This window comes from Otolemur garnettii, unplaced genomic scaffold (assembly GCF_000181295.1).
Source record: "Otolemur garnettii isolate 467f Iridium unplaced genomic scaffold, OtoGar3 scaffold00031, whole genome shotgun sequence".
NCBI lineage: Eukaryota > Metazoa > Chordata > Mammalia > Primates > Galagidae > Otolemur > Otolemur garnettii.
This window is the reverse complement of record NW_003852426.1, coordinates 3,052,755-3,079,594: the sequence shown is the minus strand read 5'-3', so window position 1 is coordinate 3,079,594 and position 26,840 is coordinate 3,052,755. Positions and strand designations below refer to the sequence as shown.

The window sequence follows — 26,840 nt, the reverse complement described above, 5'->3', positions numbered from 1 at the left end:
TACTTATAGGGAAATAACGATAAAGCAAATGTGGTCAAATGATATCAATTGATGAATCTTAGTTAAGTGTATCCTGGAGTTCTTTTCTGTTTTCTTCTTTTTTTCTGTGAGTTTAAGACTATTTCAAAATAAAAAGTTTTTTTAAAAAGAAAAAGAAGAAAAGAGTGCTGCTGGTGGAATATGCTCCTCGGCAGGGGATGGTGCTCAGGTGCACCAGGCTGTGGCCATGAGGCCTCCCTCCACGCTGGGCTGTGCACAGCTGCTGATGGCACCTCACGCCACCCCAGACTCTCAGTTCTCTTTGCTACTGGAGGAACTCGATGTGTATATGGCCAGGCCCAAAGCTGTCCTGGGTTGACTCAAGACAGTAGAATAAACTTTGGGGGGCAATGAATTCCCTTTTATAATTTTGTATTCTAACTGGTATTCCCTGCATCCTAGGGACCTCTGCAGTGGAGGGAGCCAGAGATGAGGGGAATGACAATTACCCAAATTCAGTGTTTGCTGAAGATACTCCAGACTACAAAACTTAGAGTGAACTATGTTCATTTATCATTGATAAGACAGTCTTATACATTCTTCTCCAAAGGAAGTCCTAAACTTCCCCAAGACCAGCATCTTGCCCACCTCCAGAAAGAGAAAAATAAGTCTCAGCAAAGGCCAACATAAGGCCCAGAAGTCCCCTGGGTTCTCTCTGCAAGGTGAATGATTTCAAATTATGAGAAGTTACAGGTTCTCTGAGAAGCATCTGTACTGACCTGGCAAATTAAGCATCTTCTCCTGGGAAGAAGAATAGGGAGATCTCTCACCACCCCACAACTTTATTTCCAGTTCCTGCCTCTCCTGGGCAGTGCGGGGCCAGCCACCCAAAGTCCCTGTCTCTAGAAAGGAGAGACTACATCCCTTACGGAGGGTCTGCCCCCACAGGGTTCCACAAACCCACTTCTCCCTCCTATCACCTGCCCTGCAGATACACTATCCTACTTCCCCCCACATCCCCAAGGGTTGTCAGGGACAGAAGGCCCCTCCCTCATCCCCCACAGTGTTCCTCGACTCCTCCCCACCCCCATCACTAGGGTGTCCAGGACATTGTGTGACTCAGGAAACAGCTCAGACGTGAAGCTTGCAGCAGGCCGAGGAGGAGGAAGAAGGGGCATTGGGAGCAAAGGAGGTGGCTCCTGCCTAGTGAGGGCTCTGAGGGTCCCTGCCTGAAGAGGGACGGGGCTCTGGAATGCAGCCCCCTTCACCGCTGCTGCTGCTGCTGCTGCTGCTGCTGCTGTGTTTCTCAGTGGTCATGACCAGAGGTGAGGCATGGGTGGGAGAGGTGAGGCACCCATCTCCCTTAGGAGGATGTCCAGTGAGATGGAGGAAGAGGGCCAACCCCCAGGTTTTGAGGGGACACTGGATGGAGGAGATCATCAGCCCCCAAATCGGGACAGCTTGCAGGAAGAGATGACTGCCAGTGGAGCTACACAGACTAAGGCTTTGGGCCTGGTGCCAGGGGTGGTAACTGCTATGGGGGAAGAGGGTGCCCATCCCCAGGGAAAACATAGTCAGCCCTGAACTAAGAGGTAGAGGGCTTTTACAGCCACATTGAGGAGGGGAGAGGGGACAGACCAACCACCTGTTAGGGGAAGAGATGAGAAGGAAGCAGGAGATGGAGACAAGGGCCCTGGTCCCTTTCCTGGTCCAGTTATCCCCACCCCCGGATGGCTCAGTGCTAGGCCCTTCCTGGAGGAAATCCCGTCTAAGACTCAGCCATTCACCTCCCAGGAGCCCCCATGGCCCCCCTCCTGATGCCTGTTGTCTTGCTTCCGAGGGTTGGAGCCTAAGGCTGGACTTGGGAGGCCAGAGAATAAACAGGAAAGGGGGGGTAGTAACTGAAAGGCCTGGGGTGGAGGGGGCTGGAGTAGGAGCCACAGGAGCTGGGGGCAGCTGGTTTAGGCACCTCTAGGGGCTCCATAGGCAGGCCTCTCAGGGGAGGAAAGGTGGAGACACTGCCCCCCCATCTCATCTCCCTCTCCTCCCTAGGGCTGCTGTGTGGGAGTTTCCCTGAACCCTGTGCCAATGGGGGCACCTGCCTGAGCCTGTCTCAGGGGCAAGGGGCCTGCCAGTGAGTGTGGGAGTGGGAGTGGGAAAAGAGAGAAGGGGGGCAGGAGAGGATGGAGGGAGAGGTGAGGAAGTGGGACCAAGGAAGAAAGGGAGGAAGGGCAGGAAATGAAGGGAAATGAACGAAGGCAAGGAGGGTGGTGGGAGAGCAAGGGAAGAGGGCCCAATGACGATGACGTCGGTTCTTCCCCCTCCTCCCCTGCTCAGGTGTGCCCCTGGCTTCCTGGGTGAGATGTGCCAGTTTCCTGACCCCTGCCAGGATGCTCAGCTCTGCCAGAATGGGGGCAGCTGCCAAATCCTGCCTCCTGCCCCTCAAGGGTCCCCCAGCCCTTCCTCCCATTTGGCCCCCAGCTTCTTCTGTACCTGCCCCCCTGGCTTCACTGGTGAGAGATGCCAGGCCCAGCTTGAAGACCCCTGTCCTCCCTCCTTTTGCTCCAAAAGGGGCCGCTGCCACATCCAGGCCTCTGGCCGCCCTCAGTGCTCCTGCATGCCTGGATGGACAGGTAAGTGCTGATGAGGGTGGCAAGGAGGGGACAGGCAGGAGCAAAGGGGCTAGCCTGTGGGATGGGAAAGACAGAACTGCACCCTGAGAGACTGTGAGCACTTTCAGGACAGAAGCCATAAGAATTAACATGCCAATTCTTGGCAATCCACATACCCAGGATTGACATTGACCCGCTACATAACCTTGTCCATAAGGTTGTACTGATTGTTAAAAAGTTGAAATATATCCAAACTAAGGGTGCCATAAGCCCCCACTGTGCACCGTTCTGATGCTTCTCCAGGCCCCCTCAAACTCTCCACTCTCCAGCAGCTGGAGGGTTACTGCCCAGCTTACCGGGGCCTCCAGAACTCTGCATTCCGAACATCTGAATGGCCCCTTTTCCGACTGGTGGGTGCTGATAATATCACCCGGAAAGACTGCAGCAGTGGGAGGTGTGATGGGGACAGGCGGGAAGTGACCCAGAGAGAGGAGTAGGGAAACAGGGTGTAACCCTTGGGTGAGCTTAGTGCTGCAGAATAGGGGCTCTAGGGCACCCCAGATCCAAATAGCAGTTCTGCCACTGACCAGCTACATAACCTTGCATAAGATATTTTAGCTTTCTGGGTCCTCATCTGTCAGCTGACAGAGAGACTAATGCCCACACTTAATAAGGTTGTTGAAAGGATGGAAGGGGCTCTGGGCGAGGTGGCTCACACCTGTAATCCCAGCACTTGGGAGGCCAAGGCGGGAAGATTGCCTGAGCTCACAGGTTAGGGACCAGCCTGCGCCAGAGTGAGATCCCTGTCTCTAAAAAATAGCCAGGTGTTGTGGCCGGTGCCTGTAGTCCCAGCTACTCAGGAGGCTGAGGCAAGAGGGTCACTTAAACCCAAGAGTTTGAGGTTGCTGTGAGCTAAGATGTCATGGCAGTCTATGAAGGGTAACAAAGTGAGACAGAGTGAGACCCCCCAAAAAAGGAAGAAAGAAAGGATGGAAGGGGATGATGCTCAGGAAGTGCTTGCTTAGCTCAGTACCTGCCATATAGTGCGTATGCAGTGAAGGGGGCTACAGCCACCACAAGGTGCCAACCTGAGTCCGCTGCCTGCAGATGCTGATTGCCTTTCACCTCCCCCAAAAAGGTCACCACTGAAGGGACCCACGTCCCAGATTTTCCCAGTTGGGGCCAATTTGTAATACTCCCATCATTAGATACATGTCCTATTTTCAGTTTAGAAAATATGGTCACCCCAGATATATCCCTCTCAAAGCATGGCAAAACTGAGTAATAAAGGGAAAGAGATATGATAATCAGACACAGATAATCCAGAGTGAGAGCTGGGTGATCTCAGAGGGGCTGGCGTTTAGGCCATACTGGAACAGGACCCTCTGCCCTGTGCCTCAGGGGAGCAGTGCCAGCTCCGAGACTTCTGCTCAGCCAACCCCTGTGTCAACGGAGGTGTATGTCTGGCCACATACCCCCAGATCCAGTGCCGCTGCCCGCCTGGCTTCGAGGGTCATGCCTGCGAACATGATGTCAACGAGTGCTTCCTGGACCCAGGACCCTGCCCCAAAGGCACCTCCTGCCATAACACCCTGGGCTCCTTCCAGTGTCTCTGCCCTGCGGGGCGAGATGGTCCACACTGTGAGCTATGGGCAGGACCCTGCCCCGCCAGGGGTTGTCCTAATGGGGGCACCTGCCAGCTGGTGCCAGGGGCAGACTCCACCTTTCACCTCTGCCTCTGCCCCCCAGGTACATTCTCACAGGGGCTTTCTTGCAGCCCCTCTCTCTGGGCGGGGACGGTTATCTCCCTTAGATGCCCACCCTCAACTGATCCCATGACCTCATCAGGTTTTACAGGCCCTGACTGTCAGGTGAATCAAGACAACTGTGTCAGCCACCAATGTCAAAATGGGGGCACTTGCCAGGATGGGCTGGGCACCTACACCTGCCTCTGTCCGGAGACCTGGACAGGTGGGTTGCTTGAACCAAACTCATGACACTAGTGGCCCAGGTGGTCAGCCCCAGCCCTGCCCTACACCCAGGGCTCCCTTATCCCTTCCTCACCCCCTGCAGGCTGGGACTGCTCCAGAGACGTAGATGAATGTGAGACCCAGGGTCCCACTCGCTGCAGAAATGGGGGCACCTGCCAGAACTCGGCTGGCGGCTTTCACTGCGTGTGTGTGAGTGGATGGGGAGGCACAGGCTGTGAAGAGAACCTGGATGACTGCATTGCTGCCACCTGTGCCCCAGGATCCACATGCATTGACCGTGTGGGCTCCTTCTCCTGCCTCTGTCCACCTGGACGCACAGGTATGGAGTAGAGCGTATCCAGAGATGGGAATACAGGTGAGAGAGGAACCAGGAAGGCCCATGAGAGCCTTATCTCCATCCTGCCCCTTAGGTCTCCTGTGCCACCTGGAAGACATGTGTCTGAGCCAACCATGCCACGAGGCAGCCCAGTGCAGCACCAACCCCCTGACCGGCTCCACACTCTGCCTGTGTCAGCCTGGCTACTCAGGGCCCACCTGCCACCAGGACCTCGACGAGTGTCAGATGGGTGAGCATCTCCGCATCAGAGCTTCTCTGAGCCCCAGACAGGCCTCTGCACTGAAGAGAGAAAAGGACAGATTGCTTTTCAAATTAAAAAAACAAGCATCGTTTTCCTTGAATTTGTCCAGATTTGGCATCATTTCCCTCTCATGCTCAGGCATGAGATCCTAAATGCTCAGCCCTTCAGGTCCCATGGATTTGTCCCCTTAGTCCTTCTCCATCTTAAAGACACAAAACCCTTCCCCAACTTGGTCTTATCTACGACATGCCTTCCCTGCCACCTGGGCTCCTTGCCCTTCCCACTCTGGACCTCTGTGAACTCCTGGATCTTCTTTCCTCCCAGCCCAGCAAGGCCCCAGTCCCTGTGAACACGGTGGCTCCTGCCTCAACACCCCTGGATCCTTCAACTGCCTCTGTCCACCTGGCTACACAGGTTCCCGCTGTGAGGCTGATCACAATGAATGCCTGTCCCAGCCCTGCCACCCTGGCAGCACCTGCCTGGACCTACTTGCCACCTTCCACTGCCTCTGCCCACCAGGTACCAGTTGAAGGGGGCCTTGGTTGGAGAGGACAGGAAACTAATCCTGAAGCCATTGGGAATTGCCTCTCTGACAGTGAGGAGAGCCTCAGGCCAGTCAGAGTCAGTTACCTCAGCCTGCTTCTCTCCCCATCCCCACATGAAAACTCAAGGATACTCATGACCCCTAGGAGAAGGGTTACCACAGACAGTAGTGAGGTTGCACATTACTCAATTCTGGGGTTCCATCATTCATTTCATAGTCATCAAAGAGTGCACAACCTGGCCCACTGTACACAGCAGCCCAACAAAGGCAGGTAGAATAGCAGTTAATAAACTACATGCTGCAGCCTCTGCTGAAGTCAACCCAGAAAGCTCCCCTGATCACAGAAACTCTCCCATGTAGAGATACCCAGGTATAAGGTAATTCCTTAAGATCCCAAAAGTCCTCTGTGCTTGAATTTGGTGTAACAGGTAAGGAATGCAGCAAAATTGCACCCACCTGCAGACTAGTTTTAAGGGGGAAAAGTCTCCCCAGGAAGAGAGTCACAGAATCAATGTCAAGGGAGCTGAATGAAACAAAAAGAAAAACTACAGCTGACTTTGTGCCAGGTACTGGCTGAGCACCTTACATGCGTTGTCTCATCTCTTTTCTTTTTCTTTTTTTTGAGACAGGATCTCACTTCAGTGCCCAGGCTAGAGTGCAGTGGCATCATCATAGCTCATAGTAACCTCAAACTCTCAGGCACAAGTGATCCTCCCACCTCAGCCTCCTGAGCAGCTGGGACTACAGTTGTGCACCACCACACCCAGATAACTTTTTGCAAAGACGGGGTTGGGTCTCACTATTGCCCCAGCTGGTTTCGAACTCCTGGCCTCAAAGACACACACACACACACACACCCACCCCAGGCCTCTTCCCAAAGTGCTAGGATTATAGCTGTGAGCCACCAAACCCAGCCTCATCTACTCTTTACAACAACTCCATGAAATCAGCTTTGTTACTATGCCCATTTTTTTTAATTTATTGTTGGGGATTCATTGAGGGTACAAGAAACCAGGTTTTACTGATTGCATTTGTTAGGTAAAGTCCCTCTTACAATCATGTTTTGCCCCCCAAAGGTGTGGTATAAACCAAGACCCCACACCCCTCCTTCCTTTCCTCTCTCTGCTATTCCCTTCCTCACTCCTCCCTCCTTCTTCCTCTCTCTGCTCCTCTGCCCTTCCCCTACCCCCGCCATTGTCATTAATTGTCCTCATATCAAAATTGAGTACATAGGATTCATGGTTCTCCATTCTTGTGATGCTTTACTAAGAATAATGTGGTCCACTTCCATCCATGTTAATACAAAGGCTATAAAGTCTCCATTTTTACTGGCTGAATAGTATTCCATGGTATACATATACCACAGCTTGTTAATGCATTCCTGGGTTAGTGGGCATTTAGGCTGTTTCCACATTTTTGCAATTGTAAATTGAGCTGTAATAAACAGTCTAGTGCAAATGTCCTTATGATAAAAGGATTTTTTTCCTTCTGGATAGATGCCTAGTAATGGGATTGCAGGATCAAATGCGAGGTCTAGCTTGAGTTCTTTGAGGGTTCTCTATACTTACTTCCAAAAAGGTTGTATTAGTTTGCAGTCCCACCAGCAGTGTAAAAGTGTTCCCTTCTCTCCACATCCATGCCAGCATCTGCAGTTTTGAGATTTTGTGATGTGGGCCATTCTCACTGGGGTTAGATGGTATCTCGGGGGTGGTTTTGATTTGCATTTCTCTAATAATTAGGGATAATGAGCATTTTTTCATATGTTTGTAGCCATTTGTCTGTCTTCTTTAGAGACTATGCCCATTTTATAAATGAAGAAATTTGACTGGGTATACCAGCTCATGCCTATAATCCTATCATTTTGCAATGCCAAGACAGAGAGATTGCTTGAGGCCCTGTTAGATCAGCCTGAACAACCTAGCAAGACCCCTCCTCTACAAAAAAATCTTTGAAAATTTACTTGGGTATGGATGGTGCATTCCTGTTGTCCCAGCTACTTGAGAGGTGGAGGCAGGAGGATCCCTTAAGCTCAGGAGTTTGAGGTCACAGTGAACTAAGATGATGCCACTGCACTCTTGCCTGGGCAACAGAGCAAGACCCTATTTCAAAAAGAAAAAGGAAAGAAACTGAGAAACAGAGAGATTAAATGACTTGCCCAAGGTCACCCAACTAGGAAGTAGCAGAGGTGAGATTCAAAGTAAGGCCTTCATGGCTCAGCATCCATAACACAGTGGTTATGGCGCCAGCCACATACACTGAAGTTGACGGGTTTGAACCTGGCCCAGGCCAGCTAAACAACAATAATAACTGCAACAAAAAATAGCTGGGTGTTGTGAGGAGGGCCTCTAGACCCAGCTGCTTGGGAGGCTGAGGCAAGAGAATTGTTTAAGTCCAAGAATTTGAGGTATCTGTGAGCTGTGACACCACGGCACTCTACCAAGGGCGATATAGTGAAACTCTGTCTCAAAAAAAAAGAAAAAGTAAGAGCTTCAGTAGTTATAACTAGGCTGGGCACGGTGATGCACACTTGTAATCCCAGTACTTTGAAAGTCCAAGGCAGGAGGATCACTTGAGGTAAGGAGTTGAGACTAGACTTGGCAACACCTCAAAACCCCTATCTCTACCAAAAAAAAAATTGTCTTTAAATTAGCCAGGTACAGTGGTACCAGCCTCATGATCTCCCAGCTACTCATGAGGCTGAAGCAGGAGGATCGCTTGAGCCCAGAAGTTTGAGAGAGCTCAGAGAGCTATGATCAAGCCAGTGTACTTTAGCCTGGGCAATAAAGTGAGATTACGTCTCTTAAAAAAAAAATTCTAACCACTACTCCATGTCACCTTTCTAAGCTGAGCAACACCCAATGATAGGAGCTCAGGCCATCCACAGACAATCAGAAAAATAAGAGAAAATTCTTCAGTAATCTAGGGAACAAGGTTGTAGGTATCAAGGAGCTTCAGATGCAGGCTCCCCAGCAAGAAAAGGGAGTCACCCAATGTCTAAAGGCTGATTTTACCTCTATTCAGGGCAAGACAGTGGAGACCAGAATGAAGCCACAGGACAAATAGAGTAGCAACACAGCTTCCCAAATGCCCTGCAAATTCCCCCCTTTGGGCATCCCTATTCTCCCTGACATGGAGGACTGCCCAGATAGAACAAGAGAAGTGAATCTCCCTCCAAGCAAATGCCCATTTGTTTTATTTGTATCTTGAGGACCTCAGGCTGACTTGTGTGAGCCTGCCTTCTGTGCACACAGGAGCAGCCCCTAAAAGGCACTTCCTTACAGCCCTCCTACAGGCCCACAGCAAGTGCCCTGCTCCCTGAGCTTTCACACCTGAAGGAGGCAGAGCCACACACCTGCAGAGTGGCACAGCCTGTGGGTCCCTCTTATCCAGTCTACACACGCAGAGTCCGAGGGAGGGCTGCCTGATAGCAAGTCAGAGACAGGGCTTGTTCTGATTGTCTGTGGGTGGCCTGAGCTCCAGGTAGAAGTGGGAGCAGCCGAGGAAGGGCCAGCCCAGCTGAGCCTCACGGCTCACGACACCCCTGTCCTCAGGCTTAGAAGGGCGGCTCTGTGAGGTGGAGACCAATGAGTGTGCCTCAGCTCCCTGCCTGAACCACGCTGACTGTCACGACCTGCTCAATGGCTTCCAGTGCATCTGCCTGCCTGGTGGGTACAGAGTCCACTGCGGCCACTCTCAGCTCCACACCTCTTGAACCTCCAGTGTTCAGGCCCAACAACCACCTAGGCTTCTTGAAGCTCTGTCTAGCCTGCCCCAGGAGCCCCCCATTTCTCTAACTCCTTCTTTGCTGCTCAAAATCTTTTCTATTCCTAAGATGATAGCATTAATAATAATATTTAAAAATTGCAGTTCTGTCCTCACACCTCCCTTGGTTACTCACCCACCCTCATCTCTGCCTTGCCAAGTTACCAGAAGATCCTCCTGTCCAGCACTCCTGCAGAGTCCTCTGTGTACTCTCCTTGCATGTTGGGGATCCCAGGCTCATCTTGGGGCCATTTTTCTCCAGCTTCATTGGATATCTGTCTGTCCCCTGCTATGATAATAACTACATTTATCAGATAGTTACTCCAGGTCTTAGCTATGTCTTTTTGGGGCATTATGCCATTTAATCTTTTTAACAGTACCATTAACAGTGGGGTCCATTATTATTTCCCTTTTACAGAATAGGAAACTGGAGCCTAGAGAGGTCAAGTGGCTTGCCCAAAGGTGGCTGAGCTTCACCTTTTCTGCATCACTGTCTTGTCATCTCATGTCCACCTGCCCTAAGTGTCTTCTCTGGGAAGCGCCTCAGGTTTACCTTTCCTGAAAAGGAGAAGGGCTATAATGTATCTCCCTTGATGACCTTGGCCTTCTCTCCTCACCCACCCCCTGCCCCATAAGGATTTGCCGGCACTCGGTGTGAGGAAGACATCAACGAGTGCAAAAGCTCTCCCTGCGCCAATGGTGGGCAGTGCCAGGACCAGCCTGGAGCCTTCCATTGCGAGTGTCTCCCAGGTAAGCTGAGGCTCAGACACTGGAGGGGAGGATGGGGCCAGGAGCAGAAGTCTGTGCAGGTCTCTGACCCTCTGGCTGTGCCATAGGTTTTGAAGGTCCACGCTGTCAGACAGAAGTGGACGAGTGTCTGAGTGGCCCATGCCCCATTGGAGCCAGCTGCCTTGATCTCCCAGGAACCTTCTTTTGTCTCTGCCCCTCTGGCTTCACAGGTCAGCAAGGGAAGTGTTGGAAAGGTCAAGAAGGATATTTGAGTCCATCTGGGGTGGTGCAGAGGTCATTGGTGGGTGTCGATGATTGGGATGTAAGAAAGAATGAGAATGGTATCCTTCAAAGTTTTTCAGTGCAAAACGTGCACCACTGTACAACCCTTAGGACAAGAACAGTTTTTATTGTAGGTCCCACACTGGGCTCACCATAAATGCTTGGGACTCGGAGGCAGACAGTAGGTTCAAAGGGAACTCACCTACTTGCACCTAATATGCCAGACACAGATGCAAAGCTGAGTAAGAGAGTTGCTATCTCCAAATGGCTTTAAATCTAATGCAGAGAAACCAGTAAGTCTCCCGTTGTTTATGGCCCAGAGAGGAGCTCAGAAAGAGGAAAGCACAGTACCCTACAGGAGCATAAAGGACCAGCCAACCCAGACTAAAGACAGGAAGGCTTCATGGAGGAGATGATGCCTGAGATGAGTCTTGAAAGATGAGGAGGAGTGTGGAATTTGTCTAGACAGAATGTCAGATAGGGTGTGGGGGCACATACCTGTGGTCCTAGCTACTCAGGAAGCTGACTGGGCATGGGCACTGCCTGTGCAACATAACAAGACTCTGTATTTAATCAAAAGTGTTAAAACAAGCCTAGCTAGGATACCAGATGGTGTGTTTTAGCCAGAGATAACCACATGTGCAAAGGCATGAAAAGAAGAAAAGCACACTCCATTTAAGGAGCTATAAGAGATCCAGGGTCTAGAGTGCAACAGGGCAAAGATGAGAAACACAGCAGTTGTCCAAACATCATGTCATACAGGACCCTGTGCATGATTCTGAGGAGGTCAGTGTTCTCTAAAGCAATAGGGAGCCACTGAAGGACTGGTTCATAGGGAATGAGCAAGTCATGTGGAAGAAGTAGCCTCTGTCCCCATCACGGATGTGGCTCTGTTTTCTCTCTGGGCCATCTCCCCCCTCTCCAGGCCAGCTCTGCGAGGTTTCCCTGTGTGCCCCAAACCTGTGCCAGCCCAAGCAGATATGCCAGGATCTGAAAGACAAGGCCCACTGCCTCTGCCCCGATGGAAGTCCTGGCTGTGCCCCCACTGAGGACAACTGCACCTGCCACCATGGGCACTGCCAGAGGTAACCTCTCCAGGACTCCTTCACGTGCCCCTTCCTTCACATGCCCCCTTCACATGCTCTCCTCAGCTAGGGCAGGAGAAGACAGCCAGTCAGGTGCCAGGTCTGTGAGAAATGACCAGTGGGGAACACAAAGAAATGGCACAGTTCTCTGGGCAAGACAATGGGAGGGCTCAATTGGTGTTATCCAAGGAGGGGAGAGTACATAAATAACAGGGGTGAACAGGGAACAAGGGGGTCAGAGAAGAAGGAAGAGCATTAAATCCCAGGGCCAATTCACCACTCATCAGACGACCCCTGCGCAGCGCCCGCTTTGTGCACATGCTGTTCCAGGGACTGGGGAACAGCACAAAGCAAGGAGACAAAGCGACTGCTCCCAGGAGCTCTCATTCTAATAGGGAAAGACAGACAATGAACAACTTATAGAAGGAATATACATACACACGTATCTAGTCGGGGAAAATGAGTGGGGTGGGCTGGGGAAGGGGATGACACTGAGAGGAACATCACTAAAGAGACTGGCCAGGGCCTCAGGGCCAAAATATTAGGAGGTCATAGGAGTCCGGCCAATGGAGAGAGGGGAGAATATACTAGGAGAAGAGAAAAAAACTCCCTTTTCTCTTCTTACCAGATCATCATGTGTGTGTGATGCGGGTTGGACAGGGCCAGAGTGTGAGGCAGAGCTGGGGGGCTGCACCTCCACACCCTGTGCCCATGGGGGGACCTGTCATCCCCAACCCTCCGGCTACAACTGCACCTGCCCTGCACACTACACAGGTGAGGGTCTCCCGCATGTACCCCGTGCCGGTCACTCCTCCCCCCAAATTAAGGGCAAGGCATGGGAACACAGACCCTTCATCTCAGTCACCACCAAGGAGAACTGGGCATGGGCTGCTGGGGACACAGGTGACGTGCAGGAGGAAGTAGTGAGAAAATAAAAGAGGCTGTTTGGGGGAGAACAATAGGGCTGGGATGGGGAAGAGAAGGAGAGGGATGAAGAAGGGGCGGAGGGAGAGAAGGAGGATCCCAATTCTCAGACCCCCCCTGTTTCCTTTAGGGCCCACCTGCAGTGAGGAGGTAACAGTTTGTCACTCAGGGCCCTGTCTCAATGGTGGCTCCTGCAGCCCCAGCCCTGGGGGCTACTACTGCATCTGCCCTCCAAGCCACACAGGGCCCCACTGCCAAACTAGCACTGACCACTGTGCATCTGGTGAGCACCCCCATGTCCTGGGGCTGGGACACAAGAGGACAGAAGAAATGGGCAGGATGTGTTTGTGCCATATTTTTAAAAAATTAATTGGATGGCAGAGAGCTATTGTTTTGGTGGGGGGTGTAGGTCTTGTGTTGGTGCGACTGAGGCCATAGGCCAGGCTGCAGGCAAGGAACCCAAACCCTCACAGCCTCCTCTCTCTAGCCCCGTGCCTCAATGGGGGTACCTGTGTGAACAGGCTGGGCACCTCCTCCTGCCTCTGTGCCCCGGGTTTCCAGGGCCCACGCTGCGAGGGAAGGATCCGCCCCAGCTGTGCAGACAGGTGAACAGGGCAAAAAGACCCCTGGAAGGGAAGGAGCTCCTCTCAGCCTTCCCATCCCTCTCCTACCTCTCCCCTTGGGCTGCAGGCTGCCTCCCACTCCACACCAGCACGCTGCCTTTCCCTGTGGTTTCCCATCTCCCCTGCGATCGCTCCCTACATCACAAACTCTCCCCACCCTGGGTTTCCCAGAACTTCTTCCTATTGTGCTCTGTCTTTGTCTTGTCCAGCCCCTGTAGGAACAGGGCAACCTGCCAAGACGGCCCTCAGGGGCCCCGCTGCCTCTGCCCACCTGGCTACACAGGAGGCAGCTGCCAGGTGAGGGGTGTTGAGCCAGCTGTGCTATAGAGGGGGGGAAGCTGGAGATCTCTAGTGAGAGGGGTCTCGGGAACCAAAAGGTGGGCAGCAGGAAGCTTGGAAGAAGTCTCAGCAGGGAGGGAATTATGGCGTCTAGGAGTTGGGGGTCTAGCTTGAGGTGTGTGTGGAGTGAAGAAGGAAGGACTGAACAGATTTCCAATCCCAGGAACTACTCTGGGAAGGAAATTAGGGAGGGTCACCCGGTCCCATAGCATGCAGGAGAGAGTTTTAGAGGTAAGGGATTTTGAGCTGCTGGAGTTGGCAGAAAACCACTCTGGGACCAGGAACCTAACGATCTCTCCCACCTCATGCTCAGATTTTGCTGGACTTATGTGCCCAGAAGCCCTGTCCACACACTTCCCGCTGCCTCCAGACCGGGCCCTCTTTCCAATGCCTGTGCCTCCAGGGATGGACTGGGCCTCTCTGCAACCTCCCACTGTCCCCCTGCCAGGAGGCTGCGCTGAGCCAAGGTACCAACCCAAGCTCTGGAGAGAAGATGAAGGGAAAAGGGTGTTCTCCTCCTCCCAACCCCTAAGGACATCCACACAGCCTTTGGCCAAAGCAACTGAGAGTCAAAGCCACACAGACCAACCTATCATTAATTCTACAGTTCAGCATCCAAGAGAACATAACACAAGTCAACTCCTGCCACCACTTTCAACACAACTCAAGCAGCACCAACCAGCCCAGACAATGATTCTGAAGTATAACACAACCACCAGGGACATAGCTCACTGCGGAGCAACTCAATACTGTCCTGATCACTATAACTCAACCAGAATGGACCACACTCCACCCCCCTGCACTCAACACATTTCACCCACCCCATTTACCTTAATGTAACACCAAACCCCTGGTAAAATAATATCTCCTTATCCAAACAAGGTTTTATGAAAACAGCTCAGGAAAGAGACTATTGTGGGGTTAGAGGATGGTTGATGGGAATCACATTGACAGAACATCAAAGAGGGTGCAAAATTCAGGGGACGAACTTAAGCCACATTTCCAAACCTGAAGTGTTCCTTGTATTCTTTCTTGCTTAAGACTTGTTATAAGCCAAGAAAACTGTTGCTTAACACTCTAATAAGCTTGAGAATTATCATGCCCATATTCTGGCAGAAAAGGTGGGAGGGGAAACTTGATGTATTATCTTCTGCAGTATCAGGAGTCATTAACTCCTTAGGCTCAGAGTGGCCTCCACCCAGGAACATTAAGTGGCCCCTGAGGTAAAGGCTTCTGTGCTCAGGGTCTGGGGTCCCTGAACACTCTTCCACCCCACCATTCATCTCTCTCCCTAGGCATAGAGGTCTCTTCCCTTTGCCAGAATGGAGGCCTCTGCATTGACAGCGGCCCCTCCTATTTCTGCCACTGCCCTCCTGGATTCCAAGGCAGCTCATGCCAGGATAAAGTGAACCCGTGTGAGTCCAGGCCTTGCCAGCATGGGGCCACCTGTGTGGCCCAACCCAATGGGTATCTCTGCCAGGTAAGAGTCTAGAGGAGGGGGGAAGGGAGAAGAGTGTGGGCTGGATGTGGGAGACAGCAGTGCTGGAGGGGAAACCCAGTATACCCTTTTTCTCTTTCCCTTCATTTACCCAATACTTGTAGCTAACCACCTCCTGAATATTTCTCAACTCTGTCCTTTCCCCTTCACCCTTTGCTCCACTGCCTTAGTCCACACCCTGGTTGCATTCATCCTAGATACCAGCATCAGCCTCCTATCCAGAGTCCCTGCCTCCACACTTGTCCTTCCTACAGGTTCAACCTTTACCCCACTGCCACGACACTCTGCTGAAAATGTTAATCTGACCTGTCACTCCCTTGCTAAACACCCTTCAGTGGCTGCCCACTTCTTTCAGAATAAAGTCCAAGGCCCTGAATGACCCACCCCTGCCTGCCTCTCAGACCTCATCTCCCCCCACCTACCTTTTCCTACTCTCCACTCTAGCAACACAAAACTGCTGCTGACTTTCCTGCCATCTCATACTGATTCCTGCCTCTCAGTCTTTATCCCTGCTGCTGCCACCGCCTAGAATGGCCTTCCCAAACACTCTTCCAGGAGATGTCCCTAATTTCCCTCCAGGATGAATTAAGGCCTTTCCTTGTGCTCCAGCTCACTTAGCCAGGAGAGGCAAAGCTGGCATTCAAGTCTGAGCATCTTGATTCCTGCTCAAAAGCACAATTCTTTAGTGGTTGCCATTTTCTTTTCCTATTATTTTTTTTTTTAAAGACTAAGTCTCACTTTATTGCCCTCGGTAGTGCCATAGCGTCACAGCTCACGCAACCTCCAACTCCTGGACTTAGGCAATTCTCTTGCCTCAGCCTCCCTAGTAGCTGGGACTACAGGCGCCGCCACAATGCATGGCTATTTTTTTGTTGCAATTTGGCCGGGGCAAGTTCGAACCCACCACCCTTGGTATATGGGGCCAGCGCCCTACCCACTGAGCCACAGGTGCCATCCATTTGCCCATTTTTTAAATTGAATTATTTGGGAATTTTTTTGTTATTGAGTTGAGTTCCTTTTATATTCTGTGTATTAATATTTTCTTGGATTAATAGCTTATAAATATTGTCTCTCACTCTGTAGGCTGTCTCTTCACTATTGTTTCCTTTCCTGGCAGATTTTTAGCTTGATATAAAGTTAAATTCAAGCTTGATATAAAGCAAAAATCAATTTTTTCTTTTGTTGCCTATGCTTTTGAGGTCTTACCCCAAAAAAGTCTTTGGCCAGACCAATCTCCTGAGGATTTCCCCCAATGTTTTCTTCTAGTAATTTCTTAGTTTCAAGTCTCACATTTAAATCTTTTCCATTTTGAGTTGATTTTATGATTTTTTTTAAAGACAGAGTAACACTTAGTTGCCTAGGCTAGAGTGCCATAGCCTCAGCCCATCTCACATCAACCTCAAAGCCATAGTTTAAAGCAATCCTCCTGCTTCAGCCTCCCAAGTAGTTGAGGCTACAGGTGTTTGCCACAATGCCCAGCTAATTTTTCTATTTTTTTTAGAGACAGGGTCTTGCTCTTGCTCAGGCTGGTCTCGTAACTCCTAAGCTCAAGGGATCTTCCTACTTCAGCCTCCCAGAGTAGTAGGATTACAGGTGTGAGAGCACATCTTGCCAAGTTGATTTTTCTATATGGTGACAGATAGGGGTCTAGTTTCATTCTTCTTCATGTAGGTATCTAATTTTCCCAGCACCATTTATTTATGAGACTGTCCATTCCCCAGTGCATGTTCTCAGTGCCTTTGTCAGAAATGAGTTGGTGGGAAATGCGCAGGTTCTCTGGTCTGTTCTTTTAGTCTATTTTTCAAGCCTGCATCATGCCTGTATCTTTGTATTATATTTTGAAGTCAGATATTGTGATGCCGCCAGCTTTGTTAGTTTTGGTCAGGAATTTAGGTCTTCTGCAGTTGCATATGAATCTTATGATTGTTTTTTCTATTTCTGTGAAGAATATCATTGGTATTTTGATAAGAATTGCACGGAATCTGCAGATCATTTGAGGTAGTATAGACATTTTAACAATATTAATTCTTCAGTCAAAAGCATAGGATATCTTCCAATTTCTTATGTGCCCTTTTGATTTCTTTCATCAATGTTTCATAGTTTTTATTTTAGAGCTCTTTCACTCCTTTGGTTAAATTTTTTCCTTGGCATTTTATTTTATTTTTGTATCTTTTTTTTTTTTTTTTTTTTTTTGAGACAGAGCCTCAAGCTTTTACCCTGGGTAGAGTGCCGTGGCATCAAAGCTCACAGCAACCTCCAACTCCTGGGCTCAAGCAATTCTCCTGCCTCCATCTCCCAAGTAGCTGGGACTACAGGCGCCTGCCACATGCCTGGCTGTTTTTTTGGTTGCAGCCATCATTGTTGTTTGGCGGGTCCAGGCTGGATTCAAACCCACCATCTCAGGTGTATGTGGCTGGCGCCTTAGCCGCTTGAGCCACAGGCGCTGAGCCTTTGTATGTATTTTAAATGGAATTGCTTTCTTGATCTCCTTTTCAGATTGCTTACTGTTGGTGTATAGAAATGCCACTAATTTTTGTATATTGATTTTGTATCCTGCAACTTTACTGAATTTGTTTTTTGGTGGAGTCTTTATGTTTTTCTAAATATATAATCATGTCAAACAAGGGTAATTTGACTTCTTTGACTTCTTTCTTTCTAATTCAAATGCCTTTTTTTCTTTCTCTTACCTAATTGCTCTGTCTAGGACTTCTAGTACTGTGTTAAAGAAAAATGGCAAAAGTGAACAACTCATCTTAGAGGAAAAGCTTGCCATTTTCTCCCATTCAGCATGATGTTAGCTGTGAGTTCATCATACATGGTATCTTTGAGTTATAGAACCACAACTATTGATAGAAGGCTCAAAGGAGATTCTGTAACCCACCCTCTTTCTTTCACTTTTCAATTTTATTTTTTAATCTTTTATTCTGAATATTTTCAGACATATACCAAAGCAGTATACTGATCAGTAATGAACCTCTGTGCACCCATGACTCAGTTTTACTTCCTCTTTCATGAAACTCCCTCCCTCCTCCTGAGGTCTCCAAAACATTCCCCTCACCTGCTAATTTTCAGCTCTCTGGCCACACCTCAGATTCTTTGATAATTCATTTTCTCTACCTCTTTGAATCCTACCTGGTTCTCCACTCTTGCATGCTCTCCTTCCTCTTGCAAGAACCTAGCACATGATACAGACCTTGTCAACGACCCTTCTCTCACTGGCAGACTGGCATGAAGCAATCAGAAAATGCTTCAGAGCATTTGTTATGGAGTCATAGATTGCCCTGCATCCCTACTCTGCCACCTATAGCTATGTGTCTTGTGCAAGTCACTTAACCATTCAGAGACTGATTTCTTATCTGTAAAGTGAGAATCATGGCTCAGCACCTGTGGCTCAAGTAGCTAAGGCGCCAGCCACATACACCTGAGCTGGGAGGTTTGAATCCAGCCCAGGCCCGCCAAACAACAATGATGGCTGCGACCAAAAAACAGCCAGGTGTTGTGGCAGGTGCCTGTAGTCCCAGCTACTTGGGAGGCAGAGGCAGGAGACTCACTTGAGCCCAGCCAGGAGTTAGAGGTTGCTGAGAGCTGTGATGCCATGGCACGCTGCCCAGGGTGATAGCTTGAGGCTCTGTCTCAAAAAAAGAAAAGAGAGAATCAAATGAGATAATCTATACAAAGGGTTGTTAGGAGAGTTTAATAAGGTTATGCATATAAATTATGCAATAAATGCTAGCCATCTCTCTCTCCTCTTGTTGATTCAAAGCATGAAAACAGGAATGACTGCTAATTTGCTTTGTATACCTAATTCCTAAAATGGTCCCTGGAACAAAATAGGCATTCAAGAGATGCTTATGAATTAACTGGCAAAGCAGGAGACAGTATGGTGGGTTTTTGTTGGGGGAGGGAAGTCACCAAAAATAGGGCTATATTTGGTGGCAATGTGTCACAGGGATTGTTTGGGACTAGGGAAGGTTAAGTTGTGTCTTATTGAACAATTACGTGTAATGTGGAGTTGAGATAGCAGAGTTAAGCAATGTGCAGCCATGTGGATGGCGAGTTGAGTGATGCTGGTAAGCTAGAAGGTGGGCTGGGCAGACTATCTTAAGCTGGGTCCCTTGTAGGGCTGAGCTAGGTTCATCCACTGGTTTCCTGTCTGGCCCTCTTTGACTGCAGTGCACCCCAGGCTATAGTGGACAGAACTGCTCAAAGGAACCTGATGCTTGTCAGTCCCAACCCTGTCACAACCAGGGAACCTGCACCCCCAAATCTGGAGGCTTTCATTGTGCCTGCCCTCCTGGCTTTGTGGGGCTACGCTGTGAGGGGGATGTGGACGAGTGTCTGGACCAGCCCTGCCACCCCACAGGCACTGCAGCCTGCCACTCACTAGCCAACGCCTTCTACTGCCAGTGTCTGCCTGGACACACAGGTAAGGCCTGGACACAGACTTCTCTCGGGCACAGCTGAGAAGACCATGGAGACCTAGATAGTTCCCACCTTGCGGCAACCTCATTATCTTGTGCATCTCCTGCCTCTACACGCTGCCCTAGAGAAAATACCCCAGGATCCCTTGCCTAGATGAGTAACTGGGCCAGCTCCCAGGAATGAGCTATGGGGAGGCAGTGACTGAAGCAGTGTGTGATGTCTGATCTCACCTCCACCACAGGCCAGAGGTGTGAGGTGGAGGTAGATCCCTGCCAGAGCCAGCCCTGCTTTCATGGAGGGTCCTGTGAGGCCATACCAGGACCACCCCCAGGTTTCACTTGCCACTGCCCCAAGGTAAGTGACCACAAAGCTGCCCTCTCTATTGCCCCTTACACTGACAAAAAGCAAAGTGCTGAGTCAAAATCCTAGAGGGGAGTGTGGCGGAGCACTGCAGTGGGAATTATAAGAAAAGCTATCCCAAGTTCACAGTGGTGAGCGTCTCTCAGAAGCAGTCCAGAGAAAGGCAAGATCAGTTGGTAGCATGAATGGAATTTCCAGAAATCACAGGTCTTCAGGGTCAAGCTGGATGGTTAAATTGATGCTCTCTAGGGTGTATTTTATTTTATTTTATTTTTGAGACAGAGTCTCACTGTGTCGCCCTCAGTAGAGTGCTGTGGCATCACAGATCACAGCAACCTCAAACTCTTGGGCTTAAGTGATTCTCTTGCCTCAGCTTCCAAAGTAGCTGGGACTACAGGTGCCCACTACAATGCCTATCTATTTTTTGTGCAGTTGTCATTGTTGTTTTAGCTGGCTCAGGCCAGGTTCAAACCCTCCAGCCTCAATTATGTGGCCAGGCCAGGTTCAAACCCTCCAGCCTCAATTATGTGGCCAGCACCATAACCACTATGCTATGGGCATTGAGCCATCTGAGGAGCCTTTTAAATATGAGAATCTAGGACCCTTTTGTGCTATCTTAACACAGGAATTTTCTTGAGAGATAGCGAGAAGAATAATGCAAATTCCTTCTAAAGTATCTCCCCTCCTCTCCACAGGGTTTTGAAGGCCCCACCTGCAGCCACAGAGCCCCTTCCTGTGGCCTCCATCACTGCCACCACGGAGGCTTGTGTCTACCCTCCCCTAAGCCAGGCTTCCTACCACAATGTGCTTGCCTCAGTGGTTATAGGGGCCCTGACTGCCTCACCCCACCAGCTCCTCGAGGCTGTGGACCTCCATCCCCGTGCCTACACAATGGCAGCTGCTCAGAGACCCCTGGGTGGACAGGCCCAGGCTTTCGATGCTCCTGTCCTCCCAACTCCCCAGGGCCCCAGTGTCAGAGATCTGGAGAAAAGGGGTGTGAGGGCAGAGGTGGAGATGGGGCCTGCGATGATGGCTGCAGTGGCCCAGGAGGAAATTGGGATGGAGGAGACTGCTCTCTGGGGATCCCAGATCCCTGGAAGGGCTGTCCCTCCCACTCTCAGTGCTGGCTTCTCTTCCGGGATGGGCAATGCCATCCACAGTGTGACTCTGAAGAGTGTTTGTTTGATGGCTACGACTGTGAGACCCCTCCAGTCTGCACGTGAGCCTGAAATCCACTGGAGCTAGGAAAGGAGGGAGACGGGTGAGGGGAAGGACATAGACACCTCTGAATTACAATGTGGCCACAGCCTCAGGATCCAGGGGGTTTCAACTCTAACAACATTGCTCTATAAGGTAGAAGAGCCAGGGTGATGGATGGTGGGAACTGAGGCCTCAAGCCTCCCTCCCTAAGCCCTGTTGCCATGGAGTATCTCACCTAGCAACTAGAACCCCACAGAGGGAAAAGGGCCTTGGACTCTCCTTCAGGAAAACAGGAGAACTTGGGAAGGGAGAGAGAGAGGATGGTCTTAGGAGATGAGGGTGTCAATAGTCATAGGGTGTCTAGACTACCATTCAGGGCTCAACTAAGCCCATTGCTTCACAGCCACCTCTATGTAGCAACCAAAGCCTCAGGGGCCATAGAATGTCAGGAATTCTCTCTGGGGTGAAGAGGGAAACCAGTTTGGGGACAGTCCTGAATCCCTCTCTCCTCATCCCACAGTCCAGCCTATGACCAGTACTGCCGCGATCACTTCCACAACGGGCACTGTGAGAAAGGCTGCAACACTGCAGAATGTGGCTGGGATGGAGGTGACTGCAGGCCTGAAGATGGGGATTCGGAGTGGGGGCCCTCCCTGGCCCTGCTGGTGGTGCTGAGCCCCCCAGCCCTGGACAAACAGTTGCTTGCCCTTGCTCGGGTGCTATCCCTGACTCTGAGGGTGGGGCTCTGGGTGAGGAAGGACAGTGATGGCAGGGACATGGTGTACCCCTATCCTGGGGCCCGGGCTGAAGAGGAGCTAGGAGGAACTCTGGACCCCTCTCATCAGGAGAGAGCAGCCCCTCAAACACAGTCCCCAGACAAGGAGACAGACTCCCTCAGTGCTGGGTAAGAAGCTGAACAGAGGGGAGGGCCTGACTCTAGTTTTATTAGAAGGGCAGAGGGAAGGAAGGTACCCAAGAACCAACACAGAGGTCTCTGAGGTGCCTCCCGTACAGGTTTGTAGTGGTGATGGGTGTGGATTTGTCCCACTGTGACCCTGACCACTCAGGATCCCGCTGTCCCTGGGACCCTGGTCTCCTGCTCCGCTTCCTTGCCGCAATGACTGCAGTGGGGGCCCTGGAGCCCCTATTACCTGGACCCCTGCTGGCTGCCCACCCTCATGCAGGCACTGGTAGGTAACCCTCTGCCATGACCCCTGACCTTTGCTCCCAGGTCAGCTCTGATACCAGCAATAGGCAACAGAGGTGGAATAAAACAAGATAGTTGAGATCCAAAATGTTCTTGTGGGGACTTACTCTCTAACTGGATCTTCACTTTACTGAAGTCTTCTTTTCTATTTCCCTAAATACTTTATCCTAAGCTCTGTCAGAGCCCTCCAACATACCTCAGGTTCTGATTTATCTTCTCTACTAGATCAAGAGTATCTAATGGTCTCTGTATCAAATAATTCATAATACACAAAAAGGCAGTAACTGTAATATTGTACACACTCTGTGCCTTAGCACTTTATTATCTCACTTAACAGTATTATCCCAACAACCCTATAAGGTAGGTAGTACAGGTTGAACATCCTTTATTCTAAATGCTTGGGACCACAAGGTTTTCAAATTTCTTATTTTTTCAGACTTTGAAAAATTTACCTTAGAAATCTGAACTCCTAAATTCTCCAGTAAGCATTTCCTTTGAGCATCATGTCATTGCTCAAAAAGTATAAGATTTGGGAGCATTTCAGATTTCAAATATTTTGATTAGGTATCCTCAACGTGTATTATTATCTGCACTTTATAGAAGGAAACTGAAGCAGAGAGAGGTTACTCAAATTGCCCAAAGATCTTGCAGTAGTAATCAGTCTCACAAGGAATGGCCTCTCTTTGTGACTCTGTCTCTCCCACCAGCACCCCCTGCCAACCAGCTTCCCTGGCCTGTGCTGGGCTCCCCAGTAGCCGGGGTGATTCTCCTGGCCCTCGGGGCTCTTCTCGTCCTCCAGCTCATCCGGCGACGTAGGAGAGAACATGGGGCCCTCTGGCTGCCCCCTGGTTTCACTCGAAGGCCTCAGAGTCAGCCAGCTCCCCGCCGACGCCGGCCCCCACTGGGCGAGGACAGCATCGGCCTCAAGTGAGAGTGAGGAGGAACCTGGGCTTAAGGAGGGAGCTTTCCTACCTACATATTTATGATCAGAAGCGATAACACTATTGCAGAAGTCAAAGATAGGGGAAGGAAAGGGGTAGGAAGTCTGCTGGAAATCTTGCAGACTCTGATGCTCATAACTCCTTATAACTTATATCCACTCAAAACCCTTCCAGGACGCTAAAGCCAGAGGCCGAAGTCGATGAGGATGGAGTTGTAATGTGCGCAGGCCCTGAGGAGGGAGAAGAGGTGGGCCGGGTGAAAAGGATAGGGGAAAATGGTCTAAAGGTGATGGAGGGGATCAAAGGACAAATGAACCACCCTCACTGATCCCTGCTTTTACCCCAAGGCTGAAGAAACAGCCTCACCATCCAAGCTCTGGCCTCTGAGTGGTAACTGTGGGGAGCTCCCTCAGGCAGCCATGCTGACTCCCCCCCAGGAATCCGAGACGGAGGCCCCCGACCTGGACACCCGTGGACCTGGTACATAAGTCAACCCAGACCAAGAAAACGGAAAAAATTTCTTTTGACCTTTTTAGAATCAGAAAGTCCTTTAATATCAGAACCTAGAGGTTAACAACAGTGATTCTCAAAGAATAGTACTTAGACAAGAATCAGTATTGTGGATAACTTGTTAGAAATGCAAATTCTTGAGCTCCACTGTTGAGCTCCTAATTCAGAAATTCAAGATGTTAAGCAATTTGGATTTTAACAAGCCCTCAAGCCCTCCTTGTTAGAGAACTAAGGCCTGTTGGCTCCTTTTACAGATGAAGAAATTGAAGCTTAGAGAAAAGTCACTTTACTAAAGTCACAAAAAGTCATGGGCTGAAACTTAGCTTCCTGACATCTCAGGCTTTGACTCTCCCCTAGCCCCCATGTTCTCCCCTCTTCCATTGTTGTGCCTTTTGATTAACCCATTACTCATGTCTCACCCACAGATGGAGTAACACCCCTGATGTCAGCAGTCTGCTGTGGGGAAGTGGAGTCCAGGACCTTCCATGGAGCATGGTTAGGAAGTCCTGAGCCCTGGGAACCTCTGCTGGATGAAGGGGCCTGTCCCCAGGTTCACACTGTGGGCACTGGTGAGACCCCCCTGCACCTGGCTGCACGATTTTCCCGGCCAAATGCTGCTCGCCGCCTTCTTGAAGCTGGAGCAAATCCCAACCAGCCAGACCAGGCAGGGCGTACCCCCCTTCACACAGCTGTGGCTGCTGATGCTCGGGAGGTCTGCCAGGTCAGCACACAAAGATCCCTGAAGGGAATGGGGGAAGAGTTTACAAGTAAAGTTGTGCAGAAGCATCCCCTAACCTTTGACAAAGAGGATACTGATTTGATTGGGGACCTGAAAGGGAACAAATGGAAGGTAGTTGAACATGGATTGGGAGGAGTTGAAAGTGTGAGAGGCCTGAGGTAGCAGTCCAGGGTACCCCAGGAGTCACAGGCTCTCTGTGTCAGCTTCTACTCCGCAGCAGACAAACTGCAGTTGACGCACGCACAGAGGATGGAACTACACCCTTGATGCTGGCTGCTAGACTGGCGGTGGAAGACCTGGTTGAAGAACTCATTGCAGCCCGAGCAGACGTGGGGGCCAGAGATAAATGGGGTATGGGGGGGAAGGGGATGTGAAGTAGATGGGGTGTGAGATGACGCGCAAAATACCGTAGAGGGGAGGCAGAGAGATCCACCGGAGGGGCATCCCCTCCACACTTCTGTTATGGTGGTAAATCTGTGGTGCGGAATGTGTTGAGTTTTCACCACCATCCTAAACAAAACACATGGACTCTTCCCCAGCCCACGAGGAACTGGAATAGAGGAGAGTGTCTGTGGGATGAGAGGTCTCGTGGTGGGAGGTGGTCTCTGGTCCATCGACCCCAGAACAATGCCCCATTGTCCCTCCAGTGCGCCGGTGACGTCACTGGGGCAAGGCTTCCTGCCGGCCGGCGGTTGCCATGGCAACGCTTCCTCGTTTCCCCCCCCCCCCCTTAGAGGGAACAGTGGGCCGGAGTAGCCCTTCCCCCCAAGGCCAGGACCCGTGAGAAACCGGAACCCAGGCGTCTGGCCCCAACCGCAATAATAACCTCTCACTTTGTCACCCAGGAAAAACTGCTTTGCACTGGGCTGCTGCCGTGAACAACGCCCGAGCCGCCCGCTCTCTTCTCCAGGCTGGATCCGATAAAAACGCCCAGGACAGCAGGGTTAGAACGAGCTGCGGGTTCCAGACAAAAATTTGGGCGCGAGAGAGGTGGAAAGTGAGGGAGCCCCTGAAAGGGGAGAGGCCAGAGATCAGGTAGATGACATCAGAAAAGGCCAGTCCTGTGGGTGCGGCCTTCTCTGACCTCGCCCCCGGGCTATTTCCTCCCGTACAGGAGCAGACGCCGCTATTCCTGGCGGCCCGGGAAGGAGCGGTAGAGGTAGCTCAACTGCTGCTAGACCTAGGGGCGGCCCGAGAGCTGCGGGACCAGGCTGGGCTAGCGCCCGGGGACATCGCCCGCCAGCGGAACCACTGGGATCTGCTGACGCTGCTGGAAGGGACGGGGCCATCGGTGGCCAGTCATAAAGCCACTACCAGCCGCGAGGCTGAAGCTGTGCCGCGTGCACGGACCGCGTCAGGAAGCGTGCCCCCACATGGGGGCGGGGCTCTGCCGCGCTGCCGGACACTGTCAGCTGGGACCGGCCCGCGCGGGGGTGGAGCTTGTTTGCAAGCTCGGACTAAGTCAGTAGACTTAGCCACGCGTGGGGGTATGGCCTATTCGCATTGCCGGAGCCTATCGAGAGGAGGAGCAGGAGGCGGCCCGCCCCCTCGTGGCCGTAGGTTTTCTACGAGCATGCGCGGGCCTAGACCGAGTCCGGCGACAGCGCGAGGATCCAGAATAGCTGCGGGGCGAGGAGGCAGGGCCTCGGCGGACGACTGGCCCTGCGATTGGGTGTCCTTGGGAACCTGCGGCCCCACCTCCAGCTTGCCTATCCCTCCTCCTTGCCTTACGCCGTCCCCGGAACATGGGTCTCCTCAAGTTGTGTGGGGTTCCGCATACTACCAAGAAATACCTTTAAACCTGGAAGAGAAAGGTCAAAAATAGAAGGCTACACTGGAGAGAGCGCGAACTCCAAAATGATTGCCTTTAAATGACAAGCATTCCGGAAAGCCCACCAGCTTTTAATATGGATCCCCAAAAGTGAGGCGTCACGAGTTTTAGTTTCCTTCCTAAAGTAAGTGTATGCACACCCCAGCAGGCATCATCTTCCACACGGAGAAGGTGCAGTTTTGGAAAGAGTTAGGATAGGGGAGGTCCAGTTCCTCTCTCAGAAAGTAAAAGATTACAGGAGGACAGAGTGTGGAGTGGGAGAAGTACCCCTAAACTGGAACCAAGGACTGCAGGCAGATAGGATCTAAGACGTTTTCCTGTACACATTCCCCAAAGAGAGCCTCTATCAGATATTTATTGAGGACCTAGGACAATGTGCCCAGGTACTGTGTAGATGCCGAAATGTGGAGAGGAATTCTGAAGAGCAAAACCCCCGCCTTACGCTGATAACTCCTTGCATTCCCTCTGACATCCCTCCCACAAAGAAACTTCACTGCAGGGACGAAGTGCCTCTCTTCTGGCCACTGCTATGTCTATTTAAGAACCCCAAATCTGTCAATCATAATAAAGCTGATTCGAAATGTCATTTGTTTTTGGAAGGGTTGGGGAGAGGAATGGGAAAAAACACTATGACTGTACAGTGTTGTCAAGAACCTTGTGCCCTAGGCACATATGGATGCAGGC

The 26,840-nt window shown here is 50.9% G+C and overlaps 1 protein-coding gene across 3 annotated transcripts; it reads left to right on the top strand.

Annotated features, from left to right (window-relative positions):
- The first annotated feature begins 1,112 nt into the window (after positions 1–1,112).
- NOTCH4 (notch 4) lies at positions 1,113–26,742 on the top strand. 3 transcript variants are annotated; one of them, XM_003789053.3, is made up of 30 exons: positions 1,113–1,304; positions 2,032–2,113; positions 2,317–2,612; positions 3,993–4,340; positions 4,440–4,562; positions 4,665–4,901; positions 4,993–5,148; positions 5,485–5,679; positions 9,256–9,369; positions 10,103–10,216; positions 10,303–10,425; positions 11,403–11,562; positions 12,191–12,336; positions 12,617–12,769; positions 12,974–13,091; positions 13,319–13,406; positions 13,762–13,915; positions 14,744–14,928; positions 19,120–19,372; positions 19,610–19,722; positions 20,424–20,947; positions 21,449–21,832; positions 21,943–22,118; positions 22,843–23,062; positions 23,251–23,332; positions 23,424–23,556; positions 24,012–24,307; positions 24,529–24,676; positions 25,171–25,268; positions 25,440–26,742. In XM_003789053.3, exons 1-30 carry the CDS (start codon positions 1,232–1,234, stop codon positions 26,148–26,150), a joined length of 6,003 nt encoding a protein of 2,000 aa, XP_003789101.1. In that variant the 5' UTR covers positions 1,113–1,231; the 3' UTR covers positions 26,151–26,742. The 3 variants fall into 3 exon arrangements, with proteins under 3 accessions (XP_003789101.1, XP_023368541.1, XP_023368540.1); XM_023512773.1 differs by having other exon boundaries at positions 23,251–23,323; positions 25,440–26,150; XM_023512772.1 differs by having other exon boundaries at positions 3,993–4,562; positions 23,251–23,323.
- Positions 26,743–26,840: the final 98 nt, after the last annotated feature.

Excerpts from the sequence above, each read along its gene's own strand:
- NOTCH4 (XM_023512772.1), top strand. The coding sequence starts at position 1,232 with ATGCAGCCCCCTTCACCGCTGCTGCTGCTGCTGCTGCTGCTGCTGCTG. Across the intron at positions 12,337-12,616 it reads CTGCCCTGCACACTACACAG|GGCCCACCTGCAGTGAGGAG; the intron begins GTGAGGGTCTCC and ends TGTTTCCTTTAG. Across the intron at positions 24,677-25,170 it reads GGGGGCCAGAGATAAATGGG|GAAAAACTGCTTTGCACTGG; the intron begins GTATGGGGGGGA and ends TTTGTCACCCAG.